Consider the following 20211-nt stretch of genomic DNA (forward strand, 5'->3'; position numbering starts at 1 on the left):
AAGATCAATAGCTCCCACTAACGGCTTCCCAGGCTATGCATGAGGAGAATGTTTTGTCTTATTTGTTAATTTCTAAACTGCCTATCTGACTCCGATGTGATGCAAATTTCTCTCATCAGTTTCTCACCATTAAAAAAATGTATATATCAGATGGGGATTGTTTCTACAGACCCCACAAGCAGTCAGCACTGACTAGTACAACTCAGAGACAGGGCAGTCCAGTGTAATACACTCCCAGACAGACAACACCAAATTGTTGAGACTTCTTATTTACTGGCCATATAGGTTACTATAAAGACTTTGATGTGATGCAGATTTCTCTCATCAGTTTCTCACAATTTTTTTAATTAATTTTTTTAGATGTGGTTTGGTTTCACAGACTGCACTTATCCTTCCTGTGCATTGTATTCATGGGTTTATACAGTACGTATATGGCTGAATCAATATGTATTTGTATGTTTATTTTGTCAACTTCAACATTTGTAAAGAATACACTGACGCAAGTGAAGAGATTCCGCATTACGTCATCGGCAGAAGCCACACGTACTCGAGGCAAATGCTGGGTTGCGCTACTCGAAAATTTCCATCACATCACCACTGCAAAAGGCGTTCGTAATAACAGGAATAGACCGTTCTAGGGGTAATGTACAATTGACCTAAATTAATCGTAATCACATCTATGGACACGGCTGACACGTCTATCCTGGATGTAAACAATGCAGTTTTATTCCTCGAAATCCTGGTAAGTATAGACAGCACAAGTGCACTGGAACGACCTTATTATCACTCGTGTAAAATCCAAGTTACTGTATAGGAACTAATGAGATCGAGATTTGTTTTAATCCCGAGGCAAATTGCATGTCAACTGTTAGAATTGAAGGATTGACAATTTGGGGGTTACCGTTATTATGCCTCATTTGTAGTGCCTCTGTCGTAACGGGATACAGGTTATCGCAATGGATGTGCATATAAATCTGTCATATACAGCCTGTTGTTGCCTTTCTTCACTCATCATGTGTGTTTGACAAGAAATGTTGACAAATGATGCTCTTGGTATTTCACACTGTCAATCATAGTTTTTCTCAGTTGTTTCTGAAATACACCAGAGCGGAGCAGGATCCATTGTAATTAAAGTAACCAAGTCATTGACATGGCTATCATGGCTCGTTATGGCATCATCAACCAACAGTTTGGTACACTACATGACCAGAAATATGTGGACACCTGCTTGTCAAACATCTCATTCCAAAATCATGGACATTAATATGGAGTTGGGTCCCCCCTTTGCCTCCATAACAGCCTCCACTTTTCTGGGAAGGCTTTCCATTGGATGTTCCACAAGATGTTCTACAAGAGCATTGGTGAGGTCGGGCACTGATGTTTGGTGATAAGTTCTGGCTCGCAGTCAGCATTCCAATTCATCCCAAACGTGTTCGATGGGGTTGAGGCCAGAGGTCTGCGCAGGCCAGTGAAGTTCTTCCACATCGATCTCGACAAACAATTTCTGTATGGCCCTTGCTTTGTGCACAGGGGCATTGTCATGCTGAAACAGGAAAGGGCCTTCCCCAAACTGTTGCCACAAAGTTGGAAGCACAGAATCGTCTAGAATGACATTGTATGCTGTAGCGTTAAGATGTCCCTTCACTAGAACTAAGGGTCCTAGCCCGAACCATGAAAAACAGCCCCAGACCATAATTCCTCCTCTACCAAACTTTACAGTTGGTACTATGCATTCGGGCAGGTAGTGTTATCCTAGCATCCGCTAAACCCAGATTCGTTCGTCGGACTGTCGGTTAAGTGTGATTCATCACTCCAGAGAACGCGTTTCCACTGCTCCAGAGTCCAATGGCGGCTAGCTTTACACCACTTCTGCCGATGCTTGACATTGCGCATGGTGATCTTAGGCTTGTGTGCAGCTGCTCGGCCATGGAAACCATTTCATGAAGCTCCAGACGAACAGTTCTTGTGCTGACATTGCTTCCAGAGGAAGTTTGGAACTTGGTAGTGAGTGTTGCAACCGAGGACAGATCATTTTTACGTGCTACACGCTTCAGCACTTGCCGGTCCCATTCTGTGAGCTTTTGTTGCCTACCATTCCTTGGCTGAGCCGTTGTTGTTCCTAGACATTTTTCACTTCACAATAAAAGCACTTACAGCTGACCGGGGCAGCTCTAGCAGGGCAGAAATTTGACGAACTGACTTGTTAGAAAGGTGGCATCCTATGACGGTGCTACGTTGAAAGTCACTGAGCTCTTCAGTAAGACCATGTTACTGCCAGTGTTTCCCTATGGAGATTGCATGGCAGTGTGCTCGATTTTATACGCCTGTCAGCAACGGGTGTGGCTGAAATAACCGAATCCACTAATTTGAATGGGTGTCCACATACTTTTGTATATATTGTGTATATATCAGCATATTCCCACCGATCCAGTTTTTCTGTTGTTGCATCAATTTCCTGAAGCAGTTTCACTAATCACCTTTGTAGTGCAGCCAGTATCAGATTTTTTTTTCTTCCATTAAGGAGCTCACATTGGTACACAGGGTCAGTTCAGGAAGAACAACCACAAACATGTTAAAAAACGTATAGAATGCTTTCTGTCTTATGGAGCAAAGAACCATGGTGATCAGAGGCCCCACAGGCAGACAGCACTGACTAGTACAACTCAGAGGGAGGCAGTGGTGAAAAAAGTACCCAATTGTCATACTTGAGTAAAAGATACCTTATTAAAAAATGACTCAAGTAAAAGTCACCCAGTAAAATTCTACTTGAGTAAAAGTCAAAGTATTTGGTTAAAAAAAAAAAAAAAAAACTTAAGTATCAAAAGTAAATGTAATTGCTAAAGTATACTTAAGTATCAAAAGTACAAATTATTTAAAAAAATCCTTATATTAAGCAAACCAGATGGCACAGTTTTCTTGTTTTTTCAAATGTATGTATAGCCAGGGCCACACTCCAACACTCAGACATCAATTACAAACAAAGCATTTGTGTTTAGTGAGTCCGCCAGATCAGAGGCATTAACGATGACCAGGGATGTTCGCTTGATAAGTGTGTGAATTGGACCATTTTCTGTCCTGCTAAGCATTTCAAATGTGATGAGTACATTTGGGTGTAAGGGAAAATGTATGGAGTAAAAAGTACATTATTTTCTTTAGGAATGTAGTGGAGTAAAAGTACAAGTTTAAAAAATATATAAATAGTAAAGTAATGTGCAGATACCCCAAAAAACTACATAAGTAGTACTTTAAAGTATTTTTACTTAAGCACTTTACACCACTGGAGACAGGGCAGCCCAGTGTAATACACTCCCCGACAAACAACACAAGATTGTTGAGACTTCTTATTAACTGGCTATATAGGCTGCTATAAATACATACAGTACCAGTCAAAAGTTTGGACACACCTACTCATTCAAGGGTTTATCTTTATTTTTACTTTTTTCTACATTGTAGAATAATAGTGATGACATCTAAACTATGAAATAGCACATATGGAATCATGTAGTAACCAAAAAAGTGTTAAACAAATCAAAATATATTTTATATTTGAGATTCTTCAAAGTAGCCACCCTTTGCCTTGATGATAGCTTTGCACACTCTTGGCATTTGCACAACCAGTTTAACCTGGAATGCTTTTCCAACACTCTTGAAGGAGTTCCCACATATGCAACTACCTACTGTATTTATTTATTTTGCTCCTTTGCACCCCATTATTTCTATCTCTACTTTGCACATTCTTCCACTGCAAATCAACCATTCCAGTGTTTTACTTGCTATATTGTATTTACTTCGCCACCATGGCCTTTTTTTGCCTTCACCTCCCTTATCTCACCTCACTTGCTCACATTGTATATAGACTTATTTTTCTACTGTATTATTGACTGTATGTTTGTTTTACTCCATGTGTAACTCTGTGTTGTTGTATGTGTCGAAGTGCTTTGCTTTATCTTGGCCAGGTCGCAATTGGAAATGAGAACTTGATCTCAACTTGCCTACCTGGTTAAATAAAGGTGAAATAAAAAATAAAATTAAAAAATGGGGAAATACAGGGCCATAACTCAAACAACTGCTCATGTCTCAGAAATACTGTACCCCTTTGCTTTTCTTTCTTTGACTGTGGTAAAAAAAAGAGCGATAATATACACAAGAGACTTCTAAGGGAAGGGTTCAGCATGCCTGAAATTAAGTTAAGAGAGTTTATCTATCCACTGCAGGAAGAAATGTGATAGTTTTAATATTGCTAAGGGAAACTGACTTTGTAGCATTGGTTTGATTCTGGCAGGGGTGGAGCGTTACAAGTTATCTGCAATGTTTATGGTATACGATGATTTGCTCATTTCAGGGCAGTTATTTTTAATACTGCAAGTGTATGTGACACTAGCACAGAGCAAGAGTAATGCTCGCTGGGTGGGCGCCAAGTGAGAGGTTGGAAGGGGCTGCAACTGGAGAGCCAGTAAAGCTGTACAAGAATGTCGAGCCTGCTCATTTGAAGTTAAAGATAGAGGCAGCAGCACAACCTGTGTCCTGATAGTTTCTAATTTCAGATATCTGACTGTAGCTAAGCTAACCCCCTTCCAACTGGGGCTGGCTGCTTTTTGTTGTCATGTTTGCCTGGTAGAGAGGGCTTTATATACTCTGCACAGTTGTTATTAAGAATGACAAGCCTTTGGAGTAGCACACAGACAGACAAGGAAACAGAGCACCATGGTACATTCTGAAGGGTATGTTCAACATTGACAAGTTTGTTATCACCTGAGTTGTGTTGCTTGTGGTTGTTTTCAATCTTCAACAGGGGAATAGTAGTTTGTGTCAATCTTAGCTATTTATTTCACAGATTTAGAATAGCATTCGTACTTGGCACAAGAGCTTGGCTCTGTTCCTTTGTGATATGAATTGGCAGTTTGAGTATGTTACAATGTTATTATTAGTTAGTTAGTTGCTATGCGTTTGTTGTACTATATGAGACTCAAGTAGATTGTGCTTGGATGATTAATGATTGATGAACTCAAAAGTGTTTAACATTGTTGTAACTTACTTAAACTAAAACTTGACATTACAGACAGATAATGTTTGTTTGCAGTCATCTTTATTGTGTGAATACAGTGTCTAGGAGTGAATGCGCTACTTGCTACCAATTTGATCCAGTGTTACCATAGAGGGCGTTACTCTGCAGAGAAGGGTCTTTGTGCAGAAATTGTTTTAATTTTTGTGTATGTGTACAGTACCTTAAATTAGCATTTGGCATGAAGCATTTGGAAGTTTCTGCATGTAACCTGAGGCCACTGCATAATATTTGCATATTTATCTAATTATTCGATTAACTTCTACTTCATTGGTTAAAAGTGGCCAGTCATAGTAGAAAGAGTATATTGAATCGTTTATAATTTTGTTGTCATTGATGTTTTGCTCCACAAAATCTGGTCCCTTTTAAAGTGAGAGAGGGGGGGGGGGGGGGGGGGGGGCATTGCACCATGTTTTTTAGGAATGGAGTGACTGGGTTCTTTGCTACCATGGCAACTTACCACATGACTAGGTGTATTAGATTTCCTTGGACAGTGTGCAGCGAGGCATAGTGCGAGCATTCGCTAGCTCTGCCACTCTGCTGCTGTGAAACGTTCGTCCTTATCTAGCTCAAGTTTTTCAATGCCCTGTAGGGACTGTCCGCAAGCTACAGTTTTTAAATATTCATTATTTAATATGTCCTGACGGTCACCAGGTAAGAAATTATGTGTCATGTTGCCATTTATTCAAGTGAAAATGGGCAGTGTGAGGTGGTCAAAAGTTATTAGCGTTGATGGAAAAAAATTACCCTGAGTTGTGTCAGTCATATCACAGATTATTTTTAGTGAAGAACTCTTGGTACGAATGATACAGTATCTTGTGGTGATTCAGGCTATGAAGTGAATTGAGATAGAGTGTGGATGGTGACGTTAGTGGATGGTGATACAGTACGTAGAGGGTATTGGTGGTGATAACCAAGAGGATAGTAGTGTTGCTGTTGTAGAATGGGTGTCAGATACTTAGTACTGTAGTGTTTGACTGAAGGCTTACTAAATGCATGAGACTGTAGCATGTACACTACCGTTCAAAAATGTGGGGTCACTTAGAAATGTCCTTGTTTTCCATGAAAACATACATGAAATGAGTTGCAAAATGAATAGAAAATATAGTCAAGACGTTGACAAGGTTATAAATAATGATTTTTAATTGAAATAATCGTTGTGACCTTCAAACTTTGCTTTCGTCAAAGAATCCTCCATTTGCAGCAAGTACAGCCTTGCAGACCTTTGGCATTCTAGTTGTCAATTTGTTGAGGTAATCTGAAGAGATTTCACCCCATGCTTCCTGAAGCACCTCCCACAAGTTGGATTGGCTTGATGGGCACTTCTTACATACCATACGGTCAAGCTGCTCCCACAACAGCTCAATAGGGTTGAGATCCTGTGACTGTGCTGGCCACTCCATTATAGACAGAATACCAACTGACTGCTTCTTCCCTAAATAGTTATTGCATAGTTTGGAGCTGTGCTTTGGATCATTCTCTTGTTGTAGGAGGAAATTGGCTCCAATTAAACGCCGTCCACAGGGTATATAGCATGGCGTTCCAAAATGGAGTGATAGCCTCTCTTCTTCAAGATCCCTTTTATTCTGTACAAATCTCCCACTTTACCATCCCCAAAGCACCCCCAGACCATCACATTGCCTCCACCATGCTTGACAGATGGCGTCAAGCACTCCTCCAGCATCTTTTCATTTTTTCTGCATCTCACAAATGTTCTTCTTTGTGATCCGAACACCTCAAACTTAGATTTGTCTGTCCATAACACTTTTTTCCAATCTTCCTCTGTCCAGTGTCTGTGTTCTTTTGCCCATCTTAATCTTTTATTTGTATTGGTCGGTCTGAGATATGGCTTTTTCTTTGCAACTCTGCATAGAAGGCCAGCATCCCAGAGTCGCCTCTTCACTGTTGACGTTGAGACTAGAGGTTGACCGATTATGATTTTTCAACGCCAATACCGATACCGATTATTGGAGGACCAAAAGGGTCCGATACCGATTAATCGTCCGATTTTTAAAAATGTATTCGTAATAATGACAATTACAACAATACTGAATGAACACTTATTTTAACTTAATATAATACATCAATAAAATCAATTTAGCCTCAAATAAATAATGAAACATGTTCAATTTGGTTTAAATAATGCAAAAACAAAGTGTTGGAGAAGAAAGTAAAAGTGCAATATGTGCCATGTAAGAAAGCTAACGTTTAAGTTCCTTGCTCAGAACATGAGAACATATGAAAGCTGGTGGTTCCTTTTAACATGAGTCTTCAATATTCCCAGGTAAGAAGTTTGAGGTTGTAGTTATTATAGGAATTATAGGACTATTTCTCTCTCTACGATTTGTATTTCATATACCTTTGACTATTGGATGTTCTTATAGGCACTTTAGTATTGCCAGTGTAACAGTATAGCTTCCATCCCTCTCCTCGCCGCTACCTGGGCTCAAACCAGGAACACATCGACAACAGCCACCCTCGAAGCAGTGTTACCCATGCAGAGCAAGGGGAACTACTCCAAGTCGCAGAGCGAGTGAAATTTGCTAATAGTGTTTGAAACGCTATTAGCGCACACCCCGCTAACTAGCTAGCCATTTCACATCGGTTACACCAGCCTAATCTCGGGAGTTGATAGGCCTGAATTCATAAACAGCAGAGCTGCTGGCAAAACGCACGAAAGTGCTGTTTGAATGAATGCTTACGAGCCTGCTGGTGCCCACCATCGCTCAGTCAGACTGCTCTATCAAATCATAGACTTAATTATAACATAATAACACACAGAAATACGAGCCTTAGGTAATTAATATGGTCGAATCCGGAAACTATCATCTCAAACAAAATATTTATTCTTTCAGTGAAATACGGAACCGTTCCGTATTTTTTCTAACGGGTGGCATCCATCAGTCTAAATATTCCTGTTACATTGCACAACCTTCAATGTTATGTCATAATTACGTAGAATTCTGGCAAATTAGTTCGCAATGAGCCAGGTGGCCCAAACTGTTGCATATACCCTGACTCTGCGTGAAATGAACGCAAGTGTCACGTTCCTGACCTATTTCTGTTAGTTTGTTGTATGTGTTAGTTGGTCAGGACGTGAGTTTGGGTGGGCATTCTATGTTGTCTGTTTCTATGTTGGTTTAAGGGTTGCCTGGTATGGCTCTCAATTAGAGGCAGGTGTTTGGCGTTCCTCTAATTGAGAGTCATATTTAGGTAGGTTGTTTCACAGTGTTCGTTGTGGGTGGTTGTCTCCTGTGTCAATGTTTGTCGCACCATACGGGACTGTTCGGTTTGTTTTGTACATCGTCATTTTGTGTAGTCTATTTTTACCTGTTCGTGCATTCTTCGCGTATTTTGTAAGTTCGTATTGTTCAGGTCTGTCTATACATTTCGGTTTTGTTATTTTGTAGTTTATTCAAGTCTAGGTCGTTTTCTGTCTTCATTGTTTTGTTGTGTCTTTATTAAATTATGTATTCACAACCCGCTGCGCCTTGGTTCAATCACTACTCCTCCTCTTCGGTTGAAGAGGAGGAGAACCACCGTTACAGCAAGAGAAGTGACACAATTTCACCTGGTTAATATTGCCTGCTAACCTGGATTTCTTTTAGCTAAATATGCAGGTTTAAAAATATATACCTCTGTGTATTGATTTTAAGAAAGGCACTGATGTTTATGGTTAGGTACACGTTGGAGCAACGACAGTCCTTTTTCGCGAATGCGCACTGCATCGATTATATGCAACGCAGGACACGCTAGATAAACTAGTAATATCATCAACCATGTGTAGTTATAACTAGTGATTATGATTGATTGATTGATTGTTTTTTATAAGAAAAGTTTAATGCTAGCTAGCAACTTACCTTGGCTTCTTACTGCATTTGCGTAACAGGCGGGCTCCTCGTGGGGCAGGTGGTTAGAGCATTGGACTAGTTAACCGTAAGGTTGCAAGATAGAATCCCTGAGCTGACAAGGTAAAAATCTGTCGTTCTGCCCCTGAACAAGGCAGTTAACCCATCGTTCCTAGGCCGTCATTGAAAATAAGAATGTATTCTTTACTGACTTGCCTAGTTAAATAAAGGTGTTAAAAAAAATAAAAAAACGGCATCCAAAAATACCGATTTCCGATTGTTATGAAAACTTGAAATCGGCCCTAATTTATCGGCCATTCTGATTAATCGGTCGGCCTCTAGTTGAGATTGGTGTTTTGTGGGTACTATTTAATGAAGCTGTCAGTTGAGGACTTGTGAGGCGTCTGTTTCTCAAACTAGACACTCGAATGTACTTGTCCTCTTGTTCAGTTGTGCACCGGGGCCTCCCACTCCTCTTTCTATTCTGGTTAGAGACGGTTTGTCTTGTTCTGTGAAGGGAGTAGTACACAGCATTGTACGAGATCTTCAGTTTCTTGGCAATTTCTCGCATGGAATGGCCTTAATTTCTCAGAACAAGAATAGACTGATGCGTTTTAGAAGAAAGTTATTTGTTTCTGGCCATTTTGAGCCTGTAATCGAACCCACAAATGGTGATGCTCCAGATACTCAACTAGTCTAAAGAAGGCCAGTTTTCTTGCTTCTTTAATCAACACAACAGTTTTCAGCTGTGCTAACATAATTGCAAAAGGGTTTTCTAATGATCAATTAGCCTTTTAAAATTATAAACTTGGATTAGCTAACACAACGTGCCATTGGAACACAGGAGTGATGGTTGCTGATAATGAGCCTCTGTATGCCTATGCAGATATTCCAGCAACAATAGTCATTTACAACATTAACAATGTCTAAACTCCTTTTCTGATCAATTTGATGTTATTTTAATGGACAAAAAATGTGCTTTTCTTTCAAAAACAAGGACATTTCTAAGTGACCCGAAACTTTTGAACGTTAGTGTACATTACATGATAGTAGTTGCGGCTGAACAGTAGCACTACTATGAGTAATACTACAACTACTAAAGCTGTTGAGTTAGTAGTGTTACGTTCATGTATTGTTTTTGTAAAATGACCCTCTGGGAAGCAATATTGTATTGTCTGCACACAACAATGACCTAATCATTGATCCATTACAAAAGTGTCACTATTAGGACTCAAGTACTGAAAGAATAAAAAAAAAAGTATTATTTTCATTCAAACTGTCATGGCCCAGTGAGTGTAATCATGCTAAGTCATTACTCATGAATAGTTTTAAGAAACCAATAACTATCCTACTGATTTTGCTGCACTCGTTATGTCTAGGGGTATTAGGCCTAGCTACATGGTCTGTTACCTGAATGAATGGCTGCTTGAATGTGAGAAATCAGTGTTTGAGGACCGTGTTGGATGCACATGTGCCCAGGGAGACAGCAACCTTACCTTGGTCCAAGGCTAGCTCTGTCTCTCTTGACCTCTTGGTTGGCCAGTCCAAGCAGATTATTATTTGCTCAGATGATGACAAAATGGAAATATGTACAAAAAGGAAAAACACCAAAGGCATGCCCAAACTAAAGACTCAAAAACAAACGGAAAGCCTGATGGCCACCAAGCAAAAGCAGCAGCTTCGTGGCTTGCAAGCTGGGACATTGACTGACAATCCTAATTGACAGTACCTGATATGCTTATCGAGCCTTGGCTCAGCACTTAGACACTGCCACCTGGGGGATGGAGTGTGGAAGTGTGTCCTGGATAGTGTGTTTGTCTATGTCCTAACACTAACCTTCCCTCATATCATCCGTTTTCCTCTCCTGATCAGAATGATTGAAGATCGTGGGAGGAGTGGTGACATAATGGCGGAGAGACGACAACTTTTCGCAGAGATGCGTAAGTGTAATGGGCGATCTCTGAAAAGTAGTGAACCACACTCAAAGTATTATAACTGTTGTATACATAATAATAACATTCACCAGGTTATTAATGACATTTACCAAGTCATTTACCATGCTACTTCAAAGAAAGATTCCAGTATAGGATCCAATATAGGCCAACACAGCTTATTTTCATTAGCAATAATAGACAGGAATCTATTGTTAATGACCACATGAATGCACTCTGCATGGACAGTGTGTGAAGCAACACTCTTTCCCCAGTAGCTCCACAAAGTCTATCATCACAAGCATTCCTGTGTTACTGTCTGTCATATTACCTTGCATAGAAATGTATTTTTTTCCTACAGGGGCACAAGAGTTGGATTCCATAAGATTGTCCACGTATAGAACAGCTTGCAAACTCAGATTCGTTCAGAAGAAATGCAATCGTGAGTATGGTGTGATGTCCTCTGTCTGAGGTTTGATTTGAATTGTCTTGTGTCTCTAAAAACACATGGCTAAAAGGGAAACGTGTCCATGCATTTCTATTCTGTCTTTCCACAGTCCATTTGGTGGACATCTGGAATGTGATTGAGGCGTTCAGAGAGAACGGCCTGAACACCATGGACCTCAACACAGAGTTCACTGTGGCTCGCCTGGAAGCAATACTCTCCACCATCTTCTACCAGCTCAACAAGCGCATGCCCACCACCCACCAGATCAATGTGGAACAGTCCATCAGTATGCTGCTCAACTTTCTGCTGGCTGCCTATGACCCGTGAGTATCCACCATGACCGCGCCACTGTGTGACGGTCACTGAGCATGATGATGGAACAATTGTGTTGCATGTGTTTGTGTGTGGTGTGTGCCCCACTTCGTTGTTGATGTGTGATTATTCAGTCTTTCATGGGAGAACGAAATCCAGACTGACAGTTGTTTTAACAATGTAATGGTCTCACAATAGTCTTGTCAAGTGATAAATCTTTAGTTCTGACGAAAGACAAGAGAAAGTAAACAGTGAAAATGACATAGTGATGATGATAAATGCAGTTGAACCATTTTTGCTTGTTTTTACTGCTGTAATTCAAGTGTATAAGAGCAACTTAAAGATGCTACACATTACATTTTTGGTAATTTTTGCATTGTAATTTCAGAAAATGTCCATAATATATTTGGCACTAATAGTGGAATAATACTGTTTCACAGTATTACTTACCCGCCAGTGTTGTGATTGGCTGTGATATTCGTCTATTTATTTCTCCCGCGAGAGTGTCATCTGTCAAACCGGGAAAGCTGTTCTGATCTTATTTTCTCACATAAACTGAAATTGAGCGAACAGTGTAGAATTGTAGCAACCAGGAAATGACAGAGCGATTTCCACTAGATAACACAGCCACAAAGTCAGAACAGCTTTCCCAGTTTGACAACAGATGCTGCGCCGGTGGGAGAAATCAATAGGCGAGTATCACAACCATTCACAAGACTGTAAGTCATACTGTGAAACACTATCATTCCACTGTTAGCGCCAGATATATTAATAGACATTTTCAGAAATTATAATACAAAAATCCAAAAGAATCCTAGGAGTAGCACCTTCAATGTGAAAGTGTTTAGATTATTGCAGGTATTATTCTTGTACTGCATATTCTTGACTTTTTCACAAATACACAAATTATACAAATTATACAAATCTGAAAAAATACTAAATACATTTATTCTTTTAGGGAAAGCCTCGGAAAAATCTCTGTCTTTGTTGTGAAGATGGCCCTGGCAACTATCTGCGGAGGGAAGATTTTGGATAAATTAAGATGTAAGATACTTGGTTAATCTTTTTTAAGATTATAGATTAAGATGAAGATGAATGAATCATTTACAGAGAATGATTTGCCCAACATTACTGTCCAGTGTTTACAGATTTCTATTAAATATTACCTATAATTAATAACAATATTAGTGAAATAGTTTTCCTCCCAAGAAATGCTAATTAAGTATGCTAAAAAGCAGCTTTTCTGTGTTGGAATGATGTGGGCATTAGTGGTACGTGGGTCAGCTGTTTGTGCACCTGCACCCGCCCGCAAATGCTAATAACACATCTGCAACCGCCGGACTATATGTGATAAAGTGAAAATCTGAGGCCTGCACCCGACCCTAACCTGCTAAGACAGAAAATGCCCTGTAGGCTACAGTCAGAGACAGCGGAGGGATTTTTTGACAGGGGTGTAGGATATTTTTGCCTGATTTAGATATGTTTGTGCATATAATTTCAGACATTTTGGTAGGCTATTTGTTTGTCAAATTGTCTATAATTAGATACATGCAGCTTATCATCTCTTATTATACACTGAGTGTACAAAACATTAAGAACACCTTCCTATTATTGAGTTGCACCCACACCTTTTGCCCTCAGAACAGCCTCAATTCGTCGGTGCATGGACACTACAACGTGTCGAAAGCGTTCCACAGGGATGCTGGCCGATGTTGACTCCAATGCTTCCTACGGTTGTGTCAAGTTGGCTGGATGTCCTTTAGGTGGTGGACCATTATTGAAAAACCAAGCAGTGTTGCAGTTCTTGACACAAGCCAGTGTGCCTGGTGCCTACTACCATACCCCGTTCAAAGCACTGGTGGCACTTTTTAATTGGATAGGACGGGCTCGTGATAATGGCTGGAGCGGAATCAGTGGAATGGTATCAAACCAACACATGGTTTAATGCCATTCCATTTGCAATGTTCCAGCCATTATTATGAGCCGTCCTCCCTCCTCAGCAGCCTCCACTGGTTCAAAGGCACTTCAATCTTTTGTTTTTCCCATTCACCCGCTGAATGGAACACATACACAATCCGTGTCTCAATTGTCTCAAGGCTTAAAAAGCCTTCTTTAACCGGTCGCTTTCCCTTCATCTACAGTGATTGAAGTGGATTTAACAAGTGACATCAATAAGGGATCATAGCTTTCACCTGGATTCACCTGGTCGGTCTGTCATGGAAAGATTTCTTAATGTTTTGTATACTCAATGTATGTTGCCCTAGAAGACAAAATAAACCCTTGGTCACCAGAATAATGTAATAGATTGATAGAATGAAAGCTTCAATCTAGTTGAGATTGGTCAAGTTTGCTCTGTTATCTCTGCTTCTTTCATAGAGCAAAGATGTTTAGGGACCAGGGATAAAATGCAATAGCCTTAAAGAAACGGGAAATATTTTCTTAGAATCAGCTTGACCGGTTGTAAGGAAATAGAAAGCTGTGAAAACGACCCAACATTTTTCTGATAAGATTTCAGTTCGGCTTGGATGCATATTTTATGTGGTTGAAATATTATCAGCTTTTATGATGCTGATAAACATAGCACCTCCACAGACAATATCTAACTGCACATTCGCATTCTCTCAAGATGCCAAAAGAAATACATTTCTCCATGCCTGTTCCCAAGTTAAAATGTAGCCCACATTTGGTGTATCATTTTACTGCAAGAAATGTTTAATTCTGAGGGAGTTAATATTAAGGCTATGTGAGAGGCTATAATATTAAGGCTATGTGATACTGACCTACAGTCAGTATCTAAATTTCAGTTTCCATTTAACCCATCTGAACAGTAGGCTACAGTTCCTTTGACGTATCATAGGCCTACAGTCCCGTGAAAAAGTATTTGCCCCCTTTCTGATTTTCAAAATTGTAGCATATTTTTGATACTGAATGTCATCAGATCTTCAACCAAAACCTAATATTAGATAAATGGAACCTGAGTTTACAAATAACAAAAAAAAATATACTACTTATATTTATTTAATTAACAAAGTTATGCAACACCCAATGTCCTAGTGTGAAAAAGTCATTTTCCCCTTACACTCAAAAACTAGTTGCGTCACCTTTAGCTGCAATGACTGCAACCAAATGCTTCCTATAGTTGTTAATCAATCTCTCACATCGCTGTGAAGGAATTTTGGCCCACTTGCATGCAGAACTGCTTTAACTCAGCGACATTTTGGGGTTTTCAAGCATGAACTGCTCGTTTTATGTCCTTCCACAACATCTCAATTGGGATTAGGTTTGGACAAATCAACAATGGACAAATAATGAAACAAATACCAAATAACTATTCATGGCTGGGAGAAGTAATTATTTATAATAAAAAGGATAGGGCTTATTACATAATCCACTAATTTATTGCAGCAGAGCAGCCACAGCTACTCACAGGGAAAATAAATGAAGGGTTAAGGCATTTTAGCTTATGTTTTGTGGTAATTACTATGGATTGCTACCCAGCTCTCATTTGTTTTAGTTTTTGTTTCAGTGATTGCACTGCCTATTGCTGCAATTAGCTAACAATGGTGACAGCTGACAATTAATTTGATCAATTAATTATATATTTTGGAGTAATGCCTCCCCCCCATTTCCTGCCCAGATATTTTTTCACAGATATCAGACCCTGGTGGCATAATGGTGTACTCCCAATTTGACCAGTTTTTGAGGGAGGTTCTCAAATTACCAATGACTGTTTTTGAGGCACCTTCCTTTGGCTATACTGAGCAAGCCACAAGAACTTGCTTTGCACAGCAGGTGAGAATCCCATCTACACAAAACATGAACATCAATTTTCAAGTAAATTGTTGATTGAATGTACAGTGCATTTGGAAGGTATTCAGACCCCTTGACTTTTTACACATTGTGTTATGTTACAGCCTTATTCTAAAATTGATTATGTTTGTTTTTTTCCTCATCAGTCTACACACAATACCCCATAATGACAAAGCAAACTGGTTTTTAGACATTTTTGCAAATGTATAAAAAGAATAATGAAATATCACATTTACATTAGTATTCGAACCCTTTACTCTGTACTTTGTTGAAACACCTTTGGAAGCGATTACAGCCTCAAGTTTTTTGGTGTATGACACTACAAGCTTGATCTGAACTCTGGATCTCTGTCAGAGTGACCATCGGGTTCTTGGTCACCTCCCTGACCAAGGCCCCTTTCCCCCGATCCCTCAGCTCTAGGAAGAGTCTTGGTGGTTCCAAACTTCTTCAATTTAAGAATGATGGAGGCCACTGTGTTCTTGGGGACCTTCAATGCTGCAGACATTTTTTGGTACCCTTTTCCAGATCTGTGCCTCGACACAATCCTGTCTCGGAGCTCTACGGATAATCCCTTCGACCTCATGGCTTGGTTTTTGCTCTGACATGAAACTGTCAACTGTGGGACCTTACATAGACAGGTGTGTGCCTTTCCAAATCATGTCCAATCAATTGAATTTACCACAGGTGGACTGCAATCAAGTTGTAGAAACATCTCGAGGAGAATCAATGGAAACAGGATGCACCTGAGTTCAATTTTGAGTCTCACAGCAAAGGGTCTGAATACTTGTACATAATGTATTTTTAGTTTTTTTTCTAAAAAACAGTTTTCACTTTGTCATTATGGGGTATTGTGTGTACATTGATGAATAAGGCTGTAACTTAACAAAATGTTGAAAAAGGGAAGGGGTCTGAATAGTTTCTGAATGCACTGTATACAACACACTATTGGTATAGATACTGTATAGTGGATGGATGTTGTAATTGTGTATAAAACATCCATCATATTACTGTATTTTTTTTCTAGTACTACCCCATATGCCAAACCTGTATGTGATGTGTAACCCCGTCCTCTACTGTATGTTGACAGAAAAAGGTCTCCCTTAACACATTCCTGGACACGCTGATGTCAGACCCTCCTCCTCAGTGTCTGGTGTGGTTACCACTCATGCATCGCTTGGCTAATGTGGAGAATGGTGAGCCACCACCGCCACCACAGCATATTTAACACATTCATGGGTTGGCGGCGGGTAGGAATGATGGGTCATTTTGTCTCATATCATCGCATTGAGTCACTACACAGTAGATATACAGGACATGCTCAGGAACACACATACCCATGCCCGAGCGCGAGCACACACACAGCCTTCCACCATCGCCCACCTCCCAACCCCTCATGAATGACAAGGAACTGACAACAGAATTAAAGTCCTACACACACTGATGATCACAGAACACCCTCCCTTATTTGATGTAAATCAAAAGAATGCTGTCTAATAGACCTGCAAAACATCCCAGTGACATTGTTTTTATAAAGATATTAGTTGCACCAAATATGTATTTGTATCAACAACCTTTGGTGTGTGTGTGGTATATATATGCACGTGTGTGTGTGTATGTGTGTGTACGTGCATCCCCATGCACATGTTTGCAACCCTTTCCCTCCATCCCTGCAGTGTTCCACCCGGTCGAGTGCTCTTACTGCCACAGTGAGAGTATGATGGGCTTCCGCTACCGCTGCCAGCAATGTCATAATTACCAGCTGTGTCAGGACTGCTTCTGGAGGGGTCATGCCAGCGGTTCCCATAGCAACCAGCACCAAATGAAGGAGTACACTTCATGGGTAAGGGAGGTGGGGAGAGGGGGTGGGGGGGGGGGGGCGTGACAGCATCAGGCCAGCCAGCCAGTGCAGCAGCCATTCTGCTTTGCTTCACCCAATGCAGTGCTATGAGGATGATGATGAGACTGTGATTTAATTCTCTTACATTTTGGTCAAATTTTTGAAAGTCATTACTCTGTTTTTAAGTGCCTCTCCTTGCCCTCCGAAATCAGACATAGCATCTTTTTGGGTTTCTTCCAGAAATCGCCTGCTAAGAAGTTATCTAATGCTCTCAGCAAGTCTCTGAGCTGTGCATCCAGCAGAGAACCATTACACCCTATGTTTCCCGACATGCCAGAGAAACCTCTGAACCTAGCCCACATTGTGTAAGTATGGTGCAAGTTGTGTAAGTATTCTATTATATTCCTACAGTAACATAGTAAAACATGTATTCAATACCACAATTATCCTTTTCAATTTCAATACATTTCATATCCATCCCATCATCCCTTACTAGCCCCTTATCCCCAAAGTAAATGTTGAAACGTTATGAATTGTACGTACTGTATATCTACATGTTTTGTAATTGCCTTATATACATTACACTACATGCTTCTAACACTCACGTAATAACAATCAGTCAGTTGTCGGATGCACATGATCAATTGATGTTAGCTGTAGGAATAACCACAAATGGTAAAACAGACGTTTTATCTTTGCTCAGTTTTTTTGCTGGAAAATCAACAAAGACAATATGAAGACAAGGTCTTCTAGAACTACAGTATGTCTTTGATACATTCTTATTCAAACCCTTAACAGCTAAGCTGAGCCCAATCTGTAGTGTGGGAAAGGAGTGGCAATTCATTCTAATGGCTGACAGACAAATATTGATTTGGTCATCTAGACCCTTTTCATGTGGAAGTGAATTCAGTTGTACCTCTCACTGTGGCCTTGTAGTGCATGCATGGGTGATCGTAACAAATGTCTTTGTTCTTTTCTTGCTGCAAAATAGAGACACTTGGTAAGTTTGCTTTGAATATTTGCCTAGAATATGTAGAATATGCCTGTAGTACATTTAATTAGATCAACTCAAGTAATATAGAAGGTAGTGTAATATATTACTAGCAGCTAGTGCAATATTATTTTGCCCTTATACAGTATACTATGCCCTGTAGCTCTTGAAAGTCACTTCAATTTTAGCACAACCTACTTGTGTGCAGTTTACTACTGATTTCTGCATCAGTTATCCCAACTGTCCTTTGTGTCACATGTGAATACCTTTTTAGGTCATGTAAACAATAAGATTATGAGGAGTTAATGACCTTTGGATGAGTGAGGAGGGAATCCACACCCACGCATTGTTTACATAACAATATTGTCACAATCAGAAACTGCCCTGACTCCCCAGACCCATTCAATGCTCCTTCAGCCTTCTGAGACCTAGATCAGAAAGACACACACACACACACACACACACACACACACACACACACACACACACACACACACACACACACACACATACACACACATACACACACATACACACACACAGACTCTCTGTCATGTTGGCTGTTTGAACATGATAAAGTTTGTCTCCTGCACAGGCCTCCCAGACCAATGAACAGCACCAATGACTTCATGCTCTCCCACTCCATGCCCACGTCAGGGAACCCTTACTCCACTAAGAAGTAAGTATCTGAGATCAGAAAGACTGCAACGAGGCCTTATGCAGAATCTTCAAAAAGAGAATCAGGTTACCTGACTGTACATATTCGTCATGATTAAAGATTACTACATCCACTTAAGTCCCCTGAAAGTCCACATATACCAGTATGAATTCTACTAACCAGTCCTTATTTTTGTAAACCTATATGGATATATCTGGCTGGTTGGTAGAGGGTTGAGTGTTGGTGGAGGTGTGTGTGAGTTGTGTTTGTGTGTGTCTAGGTCAATTGTTGTGTTTGTGTGTATTGCTCCTTTCGCGGTCTCACTCTTTTGTCTGGTGTAAATAGCTTGCCTTATAATACCAAGAATAATGAAGCTGAGCAGAGAAAACAGTTGGCTAGGGCTGCTCCAGATCTGTTGAAAGGAAGGGGGTAAGTAACCCAGTGACCCAAGGGTGCCTACTCCCTGTGAGAATGGTTTGGTGACTCAAATGCATGCACAGACTAATTTAGATAGATATAGGCTTTAATTGAAATGGAACAATATTCCTTATATAGCGCATTACTTTTGACCATGCTCAGGCCTGTGGGGCTCTATTATAGGGAATATGGTGCCATGTCAGACGTAGATATAGTCATTATAGAGCGTACACTGTAGTGCTCATTGTCCCAGTGGAGCCGTTCACTCTTCTGGTTTCCTACAGTATAGATGGGTTTACACAGTGATACTCAAGGGGCTATTTGAAAGATGCTAGATAGTGCATGCATGATAAAGACCATTGACCATTCATTAGGATAGAGTATCTATTACAGTCATTTTCATACGTGTCCCACGTTACCTGGGAGAGTGAAACTAACTGCTGCAAGTCACTAATATTAGCTTGGAGTCTCTCTCAAGTTTCTTTTACAATGATTAACATACAACTACACTCCTTTTGACTTACTTTTTATATCCTTTTATTTTCTGTTTCGCTGGCTTGTAATGTCAGCCTTGGACTCAGGAATAGTATGCATAGTTATCTGGCGTCAGTGAGTCCTCATCTCTATGTATCGGAGCTGCACCTGTACTTGATGCTAGTCTAAGGAAAGAGACAAAGGCTCCGTTGGTTTAAACACTGACCCCTTTCATAGAGCCAGGTTTATAAAGATATGTACCTTCAGTGGATGTGATGATTAGTAGAGGTTGTATGGGGTCATTTGAAAAAAGAAATCACTCATTCTTGTCTTGACAATCTTATTGAAATCATTAGCTTTATCAGACAGAGCGGCAGTTAGTGCATGACTACGCTTTGCATCTTGGAGCTATAGGTTATTTAG

General features: G+C 40.1%; 1 protein-coding gene across 9 annotated transcripts in view; it reads left to right on the forward strand.

Annotated features, from left to right (window-relative positions):
- The first annotated feature begins 503 nt into the window (after window positions 1-503).
- Window positions 504-20211, forward strand: part of dtna (dystrobrevin, alpha) — a 37331-nt gene continuing 17623 nt past the window's right edge. For 2 of the 9 annotated variants that reach the window (XM_055883533.1, XM_055883530.1), the window contains exons 1-10: window positions 4474-4721; window positions 10783-10850; window positions 11203-11283; window positions 11399-11612; window positions 12560-12645; window positions 15239-15393; window positions 16499-16604; window positions 17085-17251; window positions 17489-17613; window positions 18835-18918. In XM_055883533.1, coding sequence (XP_055739508.1) covers window positions 4705-4721; window positions 10783-10850; window positions 11203-11283; window positions 11399-11612; window positions 12560-12645; window positions 15239-15393; window positions 16499-16604; window positions 17085-17251; window positions 17489-17613; window positions 18835-18918 — 1103 coding nt within the window. In that variant the 5' untranslated portion in view covers window positions 4474-4704. Of the gene's footprint in view, window positions 743-4455; window positions 4722-5578; window positions 5717-10782; window positions 10851-11202; window positions 11284-11398; window positions 11613-12559; window positions 12646-15238; window positions 15394-16498; window positions 16605-17084; window positions 17252-17488; window positions 17614-18834; window positions 18919-19242; window positions 19327-20211 lie in introns of those variants that run through there. The other 7 variants (XM_055883526.1, XM_055883532.1, XM_055883524.1 and 4 more) reach the window with 7 other exon arrangements.

The sequence above is a fragment of the Salvelinus fontinalis genome, chromosome 26, assembly GCF_029448725.1.
Source record: "Salvelinus fontinalis isolate EN_2023a chromosome 26, ASM2944872v1, whole genome shotgun sequence".
NCBI lineage: Eukaryota > Metazoa > Chordata > Actinopteri > Salmoniformes > Salmonidae > Salvelinus > Salvelinus fontinalis.